Source organism: Emys orbicularis, chromosome 21 (genome assembly GCF_028017835.1).
Source record: "Emys orbicularis isolate rEmyOrb1 chromosome 21, rEmyOrb1.hap1, whole genome shotgun sequence".
NCBI lineage: Eukaryota > Metazoa > Chordata > Testudines > Emydidae > Emys > Emys orbicularis.
Window position 1 is genome coordinate 5,889,625 of NC_088703.1, and position 12,911 is coordinate 5,902,535.

The following is a 12,911-nucleotide window of genomic DNA, read 5'->3' on the forward strand; positions in this document are numbered from 1 at the left end:
CCCGCCCAGAAGCAGGCTGGTTCACGGCCCTTCGGGGACTAGTTCAGCATTTGCTATTCTGATTCAAGATGCTCGTTAGCCATAGAAGCGCCCAGTCCTTTTCAGCGTCCCCCTCAACTCTTGGGTCTCCGTAGCATCATGTGGCTGGGAGTCCCACTGGCCAATGGAGCAGCGTGGGAAGCAACCGGGCCTAGATCAGCTTTGAATTGGCAGCTGTAAGTTACAGCGACCCTCCCCTCGGGCCAAACGCTAGGAGGGCGGGTGGCAGCTTACCCAGCACTGCCACGCCTGTTGTGAACACACAATTAAAGGCTTGTCTTCACTGCAGAGTTATCCTGAGTTAGAACCTAAGCATTGCTCCTCAATCACCTACCATCCACGGCGCAGCAGGGCCAGGAACGCCAGTTGGGCTAACATTCGCGTTAGCACAACTTGCCCGCCCTGCAGTGCGGATGCAGGCTAGCTCCGGACGAGCGCGGCTAGTCCTCCAACGCCTTCCCACCATCATCCCACGGACCCAGCACGGCCAGCCAAGTCCCGCCACAATACACTGCGGACGGGGGGCATTTCCCAGAGCGAAGGGGAAGTGAAAATCTAGCCAGGGTGGGGGCAAGGACACACCTCCGTTGGCCACAAGGGGGGCTTGGAAAATGTCCCCCAAAACTTGTTTTTTTAGATGGGTAATTGGGTTAAGAAGTAAATGCAATCGTTCACAAAAGGCATCTGCTTCCTGCAGACAACTTAGATTTGGGTCATCACAAAAACCCAGCCCGCCCACAAATGATTTCAAATCAGAGAGGCTCATGGGAGCTGTATGTAGCTGCCTCGTTTGCCCATTGCCCTTTATGGGCCAGACTTCCCCACTGGACTTCATCTCCCGCATTGCAGCCAGTGGCCCCTCTCCATGAGCGGGGTGTGTCTTGGAAGCAATCGTCCAGCCCCCAGCTCCCAGGGACTAGGAGCAGGAAGCACCCAAACTACCACTCCCATGAGGTGCTGCAACAGGACAGCCACGTTGCAATATTTCTGCTTTCCCCCAGGAGTTCCAAATTTCCCACAGCCAATTTTGGCCCAAACCATTTTTTTTATTCTTATCAAAATGTTCCCACCAGTTGGCCTCTCGCGTCTCACTTTAGTTCTTCAAATGGCGCCGCAGCTCCAGCTGCTCCTCCCACGCGACCCGAGGGGAAATGAGGCAGCCGCTGCCTGAGTTTGCAGAGAGCCTGAAATAATAGTTCAGACGGCCGGACTGCCCGCTTCATTTCAACGGGAGCTGCCTCCGACACAACTCTTTCATGCCGCTAACTCTTTCATGCACGGAAGAACGGGGCAGAAGGAATGCGCTTTGAAGAGCTATCCTAGGAAAAGGTCGGCATTAAGATGGTGAACGCATTACCAGCCTTTAATGCCACATGGCTGGGTGGCAGGATTCATTTTATTTTGGAGGGGGGAGCCAGCAAAGCGGAGGAGGCAATTTCTCTAACTTCCAAAAGCCTCTTTTTGCCAGGGGAAGGGATGAGGGCAACAACAAAAAAACCACCCCCAGAGTCAGTTTTTCTGCTGTTTAATTTGTTTTCCACTCAACAGTCATTTGAAATGTCACACATGCACAGAGACAGGGGTATAAATACCAGGCAGAGCTGTGCCCGGGCTGGGGGATATGGAACCGGATCGGCACCTGGGGACTAGAGCACCACAGGCTGACAGCCTCCTTAGGGCAAGGGGGGCGGGGGGGATGCAAATGGGCCTGACGTGGAGGGCAGGGGACGGCCCCCTGGTTTCGGACCACGACACTAGCTGGGAATTGAGGTGCAGCCGTTGGCCACAGGAGCCCAGCGACACAAGAACGGGTGCCGCCCCACCGTACTCGTGCGTAAGCCAAGAGACGAGGGCTAGGATTTCAAGGCAACTTGTGGTGGGGGAGCCGGGGGGCGGAGAGGAGATACGTTTTGTGGGTTCAAATGAAAAGGCTGCAAAAAGGAGGAACGGTCAGCAGCTGGGGGAGACACTGTGGGTGGGAGTCCAGCACCCGGCTGGATGGAGATGGAACAATGAGGGGATAAGGCCGTGTGTAGGGGGCGGGGATCAGGACCCCAGGGGGCAAAGAGGCAGGGTGAAAGGCCGCTCTCGCTGTTAGCCCCAGTTCCAGGCACGGGGGGAGGCCGAGGGCCAGACTCCCAGCTGGCACGTCGGGCGGCACCAGTGAAGCCAACAGGCCCAGGCCGACTCACTCCAGCTGTGGGGCTGGCCCGGTGGTTACAGAAACGCCCACCCTCCCCTGGCACTGGGCCGCTCCGGCCTGTGGGGAGGGGAGAGCCGGGTTCCTTTGCCATACGGGGGTTCGAGTTACAGATCTGGACCCCAAAGAGCCAGTGACACCAGCCAGGCTGGGGCCTACCCCCACTGCCAATCCCCCCTTCCACAAGCAACGTGGCTAGAAGAAAAGGGGAGGGACCAGCCGATGGCCGGAGGGAGGCCGGCAGCCGCCACCCCCTCTCGCTGAGAACCCAGGCGTCCCAGCAGCTTGGCAAAGTCAACTGGTGGCCACCGTGCTAAGAAACCCACGGTCACGGCAAACTGCCAACAGCTTCGGAGAGGCGGCCGCATGTAGGCAGGGATGGGGACAAAGGGGGCTCTCTCTTTGGGGGGTGCCATCACGGAGGGATGGGGATCCCCACCCCCAGCTCCCTTGCTGCTGTGACCCACTGGCTGACTCTGAGCCCCAGCAAGCCGGGGGTGGGGCTGGCCGGCCTCGGCTTGACAGGTTCTACCAAGCAGCGGTGGGCCCGCCTCTCTCTCTCTCTCTCTCTCCGGAGGCTGATTTCTTGCCCCCCGATATGTGTTCGCGCGAGCGGCTTGGATTGGAAACGGGACCCCCAGCCGGCGTGATGCTCGCCGTGCCAGCCTGCGGGGCCGGGAGCACAGCGCCCTCTCTTGGAGAGGCTAATCACTGACCCCCGAACGAGGGCATGGGAGGAGTGGGCCCTAGTGGCGGTGGGGGTTTCACAGCTTCAGACAGCAGAGCCTTCACGTGCTCCCGCCGGTCGCTGCCACGTGCCCGCTGGCAGCAGGACAGAGCTGGGCTGAGGGGAGCGCTGCTCCAGCAACGGGGGCCGGAGAAGGAGATTTCAGGTGAATCCACCGATGACGTACCAGTGCTCACCAAGCAGGTAGGAGCAGCGGATGAGAGGGGCTGGACACAAGGGTAGGCGGCTAGCAGGAGAATTCACAGCCGCCAACGAGCTGCAAAGCCGGGGCACAGCAAGGACCCCCTGCCCAAGGCAGGCGGGCAGGGCTGGCGGCTGTAGTAGCTGGGGGAGGAGGCGATCTGGCCCCGGCCCTGTATAGTTTTGCAGGTGGGTGAGTCAATTTCTTTTGGGAAGGGCTGCAGCCGAGATCAGCACCAGACAGCCAGGCAAACAAACCAAACCCCCCCCCCACACACACACACACACGCACACGAGACCTCGTGGGCTCCGGCCCCAGCGCCCGTCCGCCCCACCTCACCTCCCGTCCTCCCGCCTGGCCGCTCGGTCCCTCAGCATGTCGCAGGGCAGCACCCAGTTGTTATCGTGCAGCCCCACCCGGCAGCCCGGCGTGTCCTTGTCCGTGCGCCGGCAGCACATCCAGTAGGAGCGTCCGTAAGGCAAGTCGTGGTGGTAGGGCTTGGGGTGCCAGCGGCACAGGGACACGTCCCCCTTCTCGTAGTGCTTTTTGCACTGCTTGCAGGGGTCGTCCCGGTACAGCGGGTCCCGGTTCCAGCGGGAGTCCGTGGCCTGCACGCCGAACGTCTCGATGATGGATTTGAAGTAGTGGCAGGTGCATTTCAAGGCGGCCAGTGACTGGGTGGGGAGGTAACTGAAGATCTTCACCATGATGTGCTCGGGGAGCAGCAGCATGTACTGGCGGGGCTCCAGCAACCGCTGGATCTTGAAGCGGATCTCCAGGAAGTCGTGGGAGACGTGCCGGTAGAGACGGCACAGCGAGGTGTCCGAGGCCGCCGGCTCCAGCCCGGGCCCATCCGGCCACTCCACGCCCCCCTCGCCGTTGTTCTTGCTGTCCAGGAGGGAGCCGGCAGCCTCCCGGGTGTCCTCGGGCCGGGGGGGCTGGGCGTGAAGGAAGAAGAGCTGGCCGGGGGGTGGATCCTCGCAGGCGGAGCACAGCCCGTCCGGGGTGGGGGTCCCCACCGTCAGACACACCGTCTCCTCCTTCATGTTCTTGGTGCTGTCCTTGCCGAAGAAGACGCACTGATCCACCACGCCCGTCACCACCACGTCCACGTGGAAGCCGGCCACGCAGTCCCGGGGCGTTGCCGCTGGCCCCCCCAGCTTCTCCCCGGCCCTGCCTTCAGAGACAGCGTCCAGCTTGCCCGGCAAGGCCTGGCTCTCGCCGCAGTTCATCTCCAAATCGGACGGCTCGCTGGCCCCGTCGCCCTTGGGCGCGGCACTGGACAGCAGGAAGTCCACATTGTTGGGCAGGGAGTCGCGGGAGGGGCTGATCAACTGGTAGAGGTCGCAGGTGATCTTGTCCTTGGCATGGGCGCCGGAGCCGGTGGCAGAGCCCCCGGTGCCGCAGCTCATGAACATGCAGTTGGGGCGGGCGCCGGAGCCCACCTCGGGGGGCGAGCGGGGGTCCCGGCTGCTGGAGATGCGGAAGGCGATGCGCACCTCGCCGGGGCTATGCTGGGAGTTGGCCACACACTCGGCCGCCTCGACGCTCCGCTCCTCCTGCTGCGACTCGAAATGGGCCACCGCCTCGGCCACCCGGCTGCAGTCCTGGCCCCCACCTCCGCCCGCCACTTTCTTCTCCCCGTCCGCCTGCTCCTGATCCGCGGAGAGGAACACCACGGGGGAGGCCGGGGCCGCGGGCGCCCCCCCGGGGCAAGGCCGCGAGTAGCTCTGCAGAGCCAGCGCCGTCCGCTGCTCCACCAGGGCCACCATCTCGGCCACGGAGAGCAGGTCCGTGTCGCCGCCCGGCTCGGCATGGGCCTCCGGGCACAGGTACACGTCCTCCGCCTCCTTGCTGCCGTCCTTGTCCTTCCCCGGGCACGGCTTGCCCTTGCTGGGGTCATGCGAGCGCCGCCGGCGCTTGGCCTTCGAGCTGTCGCTCCCCCATTTGCCCTTGACCTTCATGGTGCTGGCGCGGCTGCTGCTGCACTGGTGGGCCACGAAGAAGGCGATCTTCTCCTTGGTGTTGCCTGGCTTGATGACGTACCAGGTGTCCAGCAGCACCCGGCCCTCCTCCCCCTGGCTGGGGGAGACCAGGGGAGGCGGCGGGGCCGGGGCAGGCGGGGTGTTCTCGGAGCAGGCCTCCCCGCTGTCCTCCCCCTCCTTGGTTCTGCAGGCGAAGTCCCCAAAGGGCTTCTTCACCGGGCTGCCGCCGCACGGCTTGTTCTGGGAGTAGGTGCCGAAGGGCCGCGGGCACCACAGCTGGATGTGCGAGAAGGTGTTCTGATCCATCCCGGGCTCATGGCACAGGCGGTGCGCCCCTAGCTCATGGCACTCTGGTGCCGGACGCCGAGATCTTCACCGGCTCGGAGCCACCTGGGGAAAGGCAGAGACAGACACTGATCAGCGAGGCTGGCTGGAAACGAATCGCTCTGCCAGCTTGGGAACCAGCCCGGGGGTTCGCCCACCCCGGACGCAAGGTTCTAGGAGTACAAGCCTCCACTGGGGATGTCGCCTTTCGAGAGGCGGCTATGATGGAACAAGCATGCTAGGGGAAGCGGGTCGGGGGCTTCCATTCACCCAATCTCCAGAGACGAGGAGGAGGGGGCAGCCGGCCAAATGGAAAGGCAGTAAGTTCCTAAGGGGTCAGAGGGAATACATGCTCTCACGGTGTGCCGGGAGCCTGCGGAACTCTCTGCCACAGGACACCGTTAAGGCCAAGAGCAAAACAGGATCGGTCGCTACCATGCGGAAAAAACAGTGCCCAGAGCTAGAACAGCAAATCCTAGAACCCTAATCGCCTGGAGCTTGGGAAGGGACCTGACCGCCCTCAAGCCTTGAAGAGAAGAGGGCTAGGGAGGGATCTGTGGGGCAGGGAAGCCTGCGTTGCCCCCAACGAGTTTTTTTTCACCCTCCTCAGCAGCAGCTTAGGGACACATCTGGGGGGGGACACATTAATTTTAACCCACATGAACATCAATGTGACCTTCAAAATAAAGAGCCTTCATGAGACGCTCCAGACTTCTGTGAACAGACACGACCCCTGGCGAACGGGCACAAGGGCACGTAGGTGCAAAGGGGGAACGATCCATGCAGCGGGCACACGGAGGAAGCCCGGGATTCTGGCCGCGGGACCTGCCGCAGGGGCCAGCCTACCACGCGGGCATGAGAAAGCTGGCAGAGTCTTTCTGCAGCAGTGGGGGCCAGAGCTCAGGGGAGCAGGTGGGAAAACCTGCAGCTGGCTCTGTGCCTCCCAGACACGCTCCCTTCCCCAGCGGGTGTGATTGCTGCCTCTCCCAGGGAGAGAGACCTCGACTCCCGCGGTCCCGGGCCGGCCTGCAGAGTCGGTGAGGCAGGACGGAAACCGATCACGTCGCAGCATACCGGGAAACCTCGCTCCCCCCATCCCAGGCCTTCTCCGAGCGGAGCCTGCTGCGGCGCGCAAAAACCAACTCCCCGCCACCCACCCTGGCCCAGCGCGCCAGCCACGGGGCGTCCCAGGCTCGATCCTGCCTTCTCGGTGTCACGCCTGATTCGTACCGAGGCTCCGGACTGCAGCTCGGTGGGTCAGAGTCTGGGGGCCGCCTGGCAGCGCTAAGAGAATGGGCCACATGCACCCCTCTGTCTCAAGCGCTCTCACCTCCCTCCTGCTGACTCCCACCACCGTCCCCTCTCTCTCACAGCCACTCTCACGCTGTGCCAGGCCTTTGCCACGCTCTGCCGCTGCTCCAGCACGGGGGGCTGCGGGCGGGCTGCCAAGGATCCCCATACGCAGCTGGGAGTGGGCGGATCCACTCCTTCATCGTTTGGGTGGGTCAGTCCGTCCCCCAGCAGCCATCGCGAGCTCCCCTGGCAGCACGGTCACTAACTGACCCCCTCGTCGCCTGGGCCACCCCCTTCCGGGCACAGAGGGCAGGGAATTCACTAACAGAAAGACGGGTCTTCGTGCCCTACCGAGCACCAGGGTAGCAGTTGGCCGGATCCGGACCCCTGGGGAAGCTGGTCCGTACGAACCAGCGCGGCCTGGGAGCACTCAGACAGGTGATGGGCACAAGCACACAATACCACGTCGAGATCACGCCCCCTAGGGATTAACAACTAGGAAGCTGCCCTCCAATCCTACCCCACACATGCTGCCCGCCCCATCTCCCTGCGCTATGGGGCCTTTCACCCTCCACAAGTCCCCATGGTGCCTCTCAGGTCAAGTCCTGGTCTTGGTTCCATGCAGTACACATCACCACTGAAATGCAGCCGCCTCTGGGGCGGAACATGGGAGCTGTTTAACCGCACACAGCCACAGGATAGACGTGTGGGACAGGAAGTGAAGTATCCCCTATCAAACTGAAACGGCAGGACAAGCTCCCGGAGGCACAAGTCTGAATTTTGCACAGACGCTGGGGTTAACCCTTCCACTTTGCGCAAAAAGTGCAATGGATTTTTCTTTTCAATGGCCACGGTCTCCGTTTTAGGTATTATCAGAAAGATGGTGTCTCCGGCAGCCCGGACTGCCAGGGGAGAGCTCCCTACTGAGCCCCCGCCCTCCTCCCTGAAGCACAGCGCTCCCTAGGGCTGGCACTGGGGTCAGCGCTGACTGCCAAGGGAGAGCCCCCTACTGAGCCCACGGCCCGCTCCTTGCAGCACAGCACCCCCTAGCACCACGCTGGGGCATTGGGGTCAGCCCTGACTGCCGGGGAGAGCGCCAGCCACCATCCCCTACCCACGGACTAACCAGATTAACTTGTGACCCCCGCTCTGGGGTCAAGAGGCCAGATGGGGCTGAGGCAGGAATTCAGGCCCCAATGAGAATGTACCCCAAATCTCATGCCCACAGTCTGCCCCTGGAGAAGCGCCATGGGGCCCAGGTCCAGAGTCTGCCCCCACCGACCCCAAGGCCTGGGGCAGCACCGGGGCTCATGCCCACAGCCTGCACCCCACCTACCAGGAGGCATTCAGGTATGAAGGACGACTGCATCCCTTCCTCTGCAGCCTGAAGCCCTCGGGGAGGCGGGACAGAATCACAGGCCGCGCCCTCAAGGGAGGACAGGCTACAGTGCCCCCTCCCTGATGCCACCTCTTCCCATTCGGCCACAACTGAGCGCAGCACAGTCAGGGACCCCTTGCTAGGGATGACAACCGGGCACAGACCCCCCCGCCAGACTGTGGTTAGAAGCTGGCCACCTGCAAGCGACACCAGAGCGCTGGCCCAGCGCCTGCTACGTGCCAGTCTGAGGCTCTCTGTGACAGGGCCGGGTTCTTCTTGGAGTCGATGCTGCTCCCTACACGTCCAGGGGAGTAAGTCCCTCGCTTCCAGCGAGCACAAGCACAGCCCGGCACCCTCCACAAGGGAAGGGAGACAAGACTTGGGGCAGGGAGACAGTGACTCCATGGCAGAGCTGGTAGAACCCAAGAGTCCGGACACCCAGCCCCCCACAACTAACCACTAGGCCCCACTCCCCCTCCAGAGCCAAGAACGCAGGAGTCCTGGCTCCCAGACCCCACAGCTCTAACCACTAGGCCCCACTCCCCTTCCAGAGCCAAGAACGCAGGAGTCCTGGCTCCCAGACCCCACAGCTCTAACCACTAGGCCCCACTCCCCCTCCAGAGCCAAGAACGCAGGAGTCCTGGCTCCCAGACCCCACAGTTCTAACCACTAAGCCCCACTCCCCCCATCCCAGAGCCAGAAACAGAACCCAGGAGTCCTGACTCCCAAGTCCCGTGTTCAGCCACAATCCCCCCCCCCCCCCCCCGTTTCCAAATACTGTGGAAAGAACAGGGTGTTATCCTCCGACCTGATGGGGAGCCACAGCAGGCAGGTGGGGAGGACAGAGGGGAGACGGTTTGAAGACGGATTCTGCTCCCGGGGCTGCATCGAGTCTCACTTATCCCGGGCATGGTTGCAGAAGCGATTTGCACATCGACCAACTGCCCGCGTCCGAGGCAGCTGCCCGTCCGTTGGGACGAGTTCCTGGGAGGCAGACTGGACAAAGAACCCGCTCCCTGGGCCAGCAAGCCTAGAGACGCACAGAAGAATTCATCAGACCAGGAGCCCATCTACCCTGGTATCCCGGCTCCAAGAGTGGCCAGCACCAGCTGCTTCGCAGGGAGGTGCAAGAAACCCCCAGTGGACAATTACGGAATAGCTGCCCCCGGAAAGCTTCCTCCTTCCACCAACCCATCAGTTCATTCTCTGAGGCACCAGATCTTAGATCCCTCCGAAACTTACACCTATATCCTACCAAATCGATCTGTAGGCGGCGCCGTTATCCACATAAACGCCCCCCAATCCTTGTCCGGAGCCATCCGAACGCTTGGCTTCAACGGGATCATGTGGCAGTGAGTTCCACAAGTTCATCGGGCTAAACCCAAACTCCTTTCATTACACATTCAGTTTCACTATCCTGCCCCTGCTAAGGAGGGGTGGGAGTGGGGAAAGAAACCTGCATTTGACCCTTAGTCTCGCTCCACAGGTTGGGGTCACTGCCGGAGCCGGGGGACAGAGCTCTACTGGTGCCAGGAAAGGCACCAGCCCAGGCTCCCTTGACCACTCAGCCGCATGGCGCGTCCGAAGCACTCAGAGATGGCCAGTTAAACTCCTCCCTCTCCGGTGGGTTACACTGCCAGCAAGACAGAGACCCAGCTTGTCACGTGGGGGGGGGAGGGGTAGGAGGCGCAGAAATCCACGCAGCATTGACAGCCATGGGCATGGGCCCAAGAGGCAGGCCTGGGGGGGCAACAAGGAGCCTGATCTCCCACTGGCATCAAAAGAGGGAGACGTCAGAGAGGCATTTAAAAGCAAGAGCTAGGGAACCAATGGGGCAGCTGGAGCATCCCGCCAACATCCCAGGCCAGGCAGACTGCTCCAGCGGACGGGGGCCAGGACTCCTGGGTTCCATTCCTAGCTTTGCCTCGGCTCCATGTGAGACTCTTAGCATGTCCCTGCCTCTCCGTGCCTCAGTTTCTCCACCTGTAAAATGGGGACATCACGCCTTTGGAGAGGTACAGCTCAGCAGTTCTAGGTACTGTTATACTGAGGGCCCACAGACCATGCCCACCCCAGTAATGGAAGTCCATAGGACTCACTGGCATTGGCCAGAGCGGCATGCAAGCCGGTCTTCCACTGGGCTCTGGAGGGAGCATAGCCGGCTGCGCCCTTTGGATCACAGGCAGGCGCTGCCATAACCGATCAGAGCAGCGGAGAAAGGCACCGAGTCCTGCGCATGGCCACGGCCAGCACCAGACGCTCCCAGAAACCCGAGCAGAGAACGTGCAATAACCAGCGCACGGCGGCAGTCTCTGCCTAACCCGGGGCCGGGCAGGGCTGGCTTTGGCTCTGAAGATGGGGAGTCGGGGGACTAGATCCTGCAGCTCTCCCCTATGTTCAGCTGAACGGCTGATTGCTTGACTCCTCCAGGTGGGACGGGGGCACAAACTGCCCCTCAGGATCCCCGGGTGGGCTCCCCCACCCCCATTCATGCAGCCAGCCAGCCCTGCTGGGGCAGGTTTGACTCCCAACCTTCAGGCGGCGTTATTTTAACCATGCACAGAGCAGCATGATCCTGATGGACAGGGGATGGGACAGGCCCCAAGCCTGTCCCCTAAGGGCTTATCTGCTGGGCCCTTTCATCCACAGGTGCCATGCAGCTGGCAGAAGAGTGGTTTGGGAGTGGGGGGTGAGGGTACCACTCGGACCCCCCTCAGACCTTGCCCGAATTCCCCCTTGCCTCTCCCAAGCCAACTTGCTTTTCGAGTTCAGAGGGGCCAGTTGTTGCACCTGTCCGCCCCACCCGGGGGGGGGACCCAGGGTCTCCATTTGGGGGGCGTCCCTCCCTTAAGAGGAGGAATTCATTTCCCCTCCCCTTTCGCTGGTTCTGGAGCAGATTGGGTTGTTTTTTTTGGAGGTCCCATTTGAAGTTAAAAACAAACAAACAAACAAACAGCCCTGGTAATCAAAGCCAGAATTTGGGAAGAAACCAACCCCAAGGATCAAGCCCGTGCCAGAGTTCCAGCTGGGCCGGCCTCGGCTTCCCCCACGGGGCTAATACGTACCCAGCCCCCGGCGCTGGGGGCAGGGGGAGTCTGGTGGATAAGGCACAGCGCTGGGAGTCCTGGCTGCTCTACCACACAGCCCCCTCCCCGGGGCAACCTTGGGCAAGTCACTTAGTCGCCCCGTGCCTCAGTTTCCCCCCCCTTGACCTGTAGAATGGGGCTAATCCGCCTTCGGGGGGGGGGGGGAGCTGCGTCCCCACGGCACACCAGGCCCAGCCCGGGGGCGGCTCGGCATAGGGCAGGAAGTGGCGAGTTACCAGCCCAGCGTGTGCTCCGCGAGGCGGCCCCCGGGGGGGGGGGGGGGGGGTTCAAAGCCCGAGGCTCGCCCCCAATCCCCACGCCGGGCGGCCAAGCCCCAGCGCCCGCTCCCAGCCCCGCCGCCTTACCCGAGCCCCCAAGGCGGGGTCCGATCCGCGCCCGGTCCCTGCTGGGGCCCGGCCAGCCACAGGTTGCAGCGCAGCCTCCGGAGGGGCGGGGGGGGGGGATCGGCAGCGGAGCCACCCAGGGCTGGGCGGTCCCGGCATCTGCCCCCCCGGGGCCCCCAGCTCCAGCTGGCTCCTGGTCCTTAAAGGGGCAGCGCCCCCATTACTCGGGCCCGCCGGTCCCTACAATACAATAGGGGCCTTTGATCCCGACCCCCTCCCGCGGCTGCTCCAGCCATTTGTTGACAGACATATGCATGGGGCTGGCAGCCAATCAGAAGGCCGAGTTTGGGGCATGCCCATATATGGATGACAGCAGAACCTCAGCCTACCCAGGGGCTTCCCGGTTAGGGAGCGTGGAGCTGTTCCCCAGCCTGGCCGGAGGCGCAGGGCAGGGCCGGGCTGCTAGGCGGGGTGAGAGATTATCCCACTGGCTGAACACATGGAGCACCCAGCGCCAACGCCCCCTCCTTGGCCTCCGCGCCAGCCTGGAGGCACAGCTTGCCCTGCAAACACCCGCCCTGCCAGGGAGGGGTCTGCATGCCACCCTCTGGCTTTGCCTCCTCCCGTGGGTCAGGACAGAGTCTGAAGCAGGAGCCCAGTGAGCCAGAGGGCCTGGGGTCCCGGGATGGCGGCCCAGCCCAAACCCCAGTTCTGCGCTCTCGGGCTGCAGGGGCAGCGTCCACATTTTAGGGTCATTCCCCATCTCGGTTTCCTGGAGCTCCCTGGCTCGGTTTGGCCAGCCAGCTGGGGACGCGGCAGGCAAACCTCCCCTGAAAAGCTGGGGGCCTCCCTTCTTCATCGTCCACACGCGACCTGATGCCGCAACGTCTGCCTGACTCTGCAGACAGCCTGGGAGGATGGCAAGGTGTGATCCGCCCAGCGCTTACATCCTAGCCCAGTGCATGTTAATTGTAGATGGGAAGGCCCCTCCTGCATAACCCAGAGCAGAGAATAATAATTCCTGGGGAACTAGAATAGACACATCCCAGCTGCTGGAAAGACTCCAAGCAACGGAGAATCCTCCCGCCCGTTATCCTGGCGGCGTGCTGGGGTGTCCGCCTTCCCCTACCAGGCCTTTCTGCAGCAGCAGACACACTCCTTGGCCTCAGGGCTGACGCCACCTTCGCACTGCTTATGTTCATGCTACATCCACGTGGAGCCAGATCCACTGCCTTAGCCCCCGAATCTTGGCTGTACTGCGATACCCGGCAGGGCTGGACTCTACGGCGCACACCCAGCTCCCCTCATCCTGCAACCACCATCCCACCCACGC

At 62.5% G+C, this 12,911-nt stretch overlaps 1 protein-coding gene across 1 annotated transcript; it reads right to left on the bottom strand.

Annotated features, from left to right (window-relative positions):
- Positions 1-1,551: 1,551 nt before the first annotated feature.
- On the bottom strand, positions 1,552-5,459 carry FBXO46 (F-box protein 46). The gene has a single exon (XM_065420914.1). The coding sequence runs from the start codon at positions 5,457-5,459 to the stop codon at positions 3,504-3,506; it is 1,956 nt and encodes a 651-aa protein (XP_065276986.1). The 3' UTR covers positions 1,552-3,503.
- Positions 5,460-12,911: the final 7,452 nt, after the last annotated feature.

Coding starts and splice junctions, on each gene's coding strand:
- FBXO46 (XM_065420914.1), bottom strand. CDS start 5,459: ATGGATCAGAACACCTTCTCGCACATCCAGCTGTGGTGCCCGCGGCCC.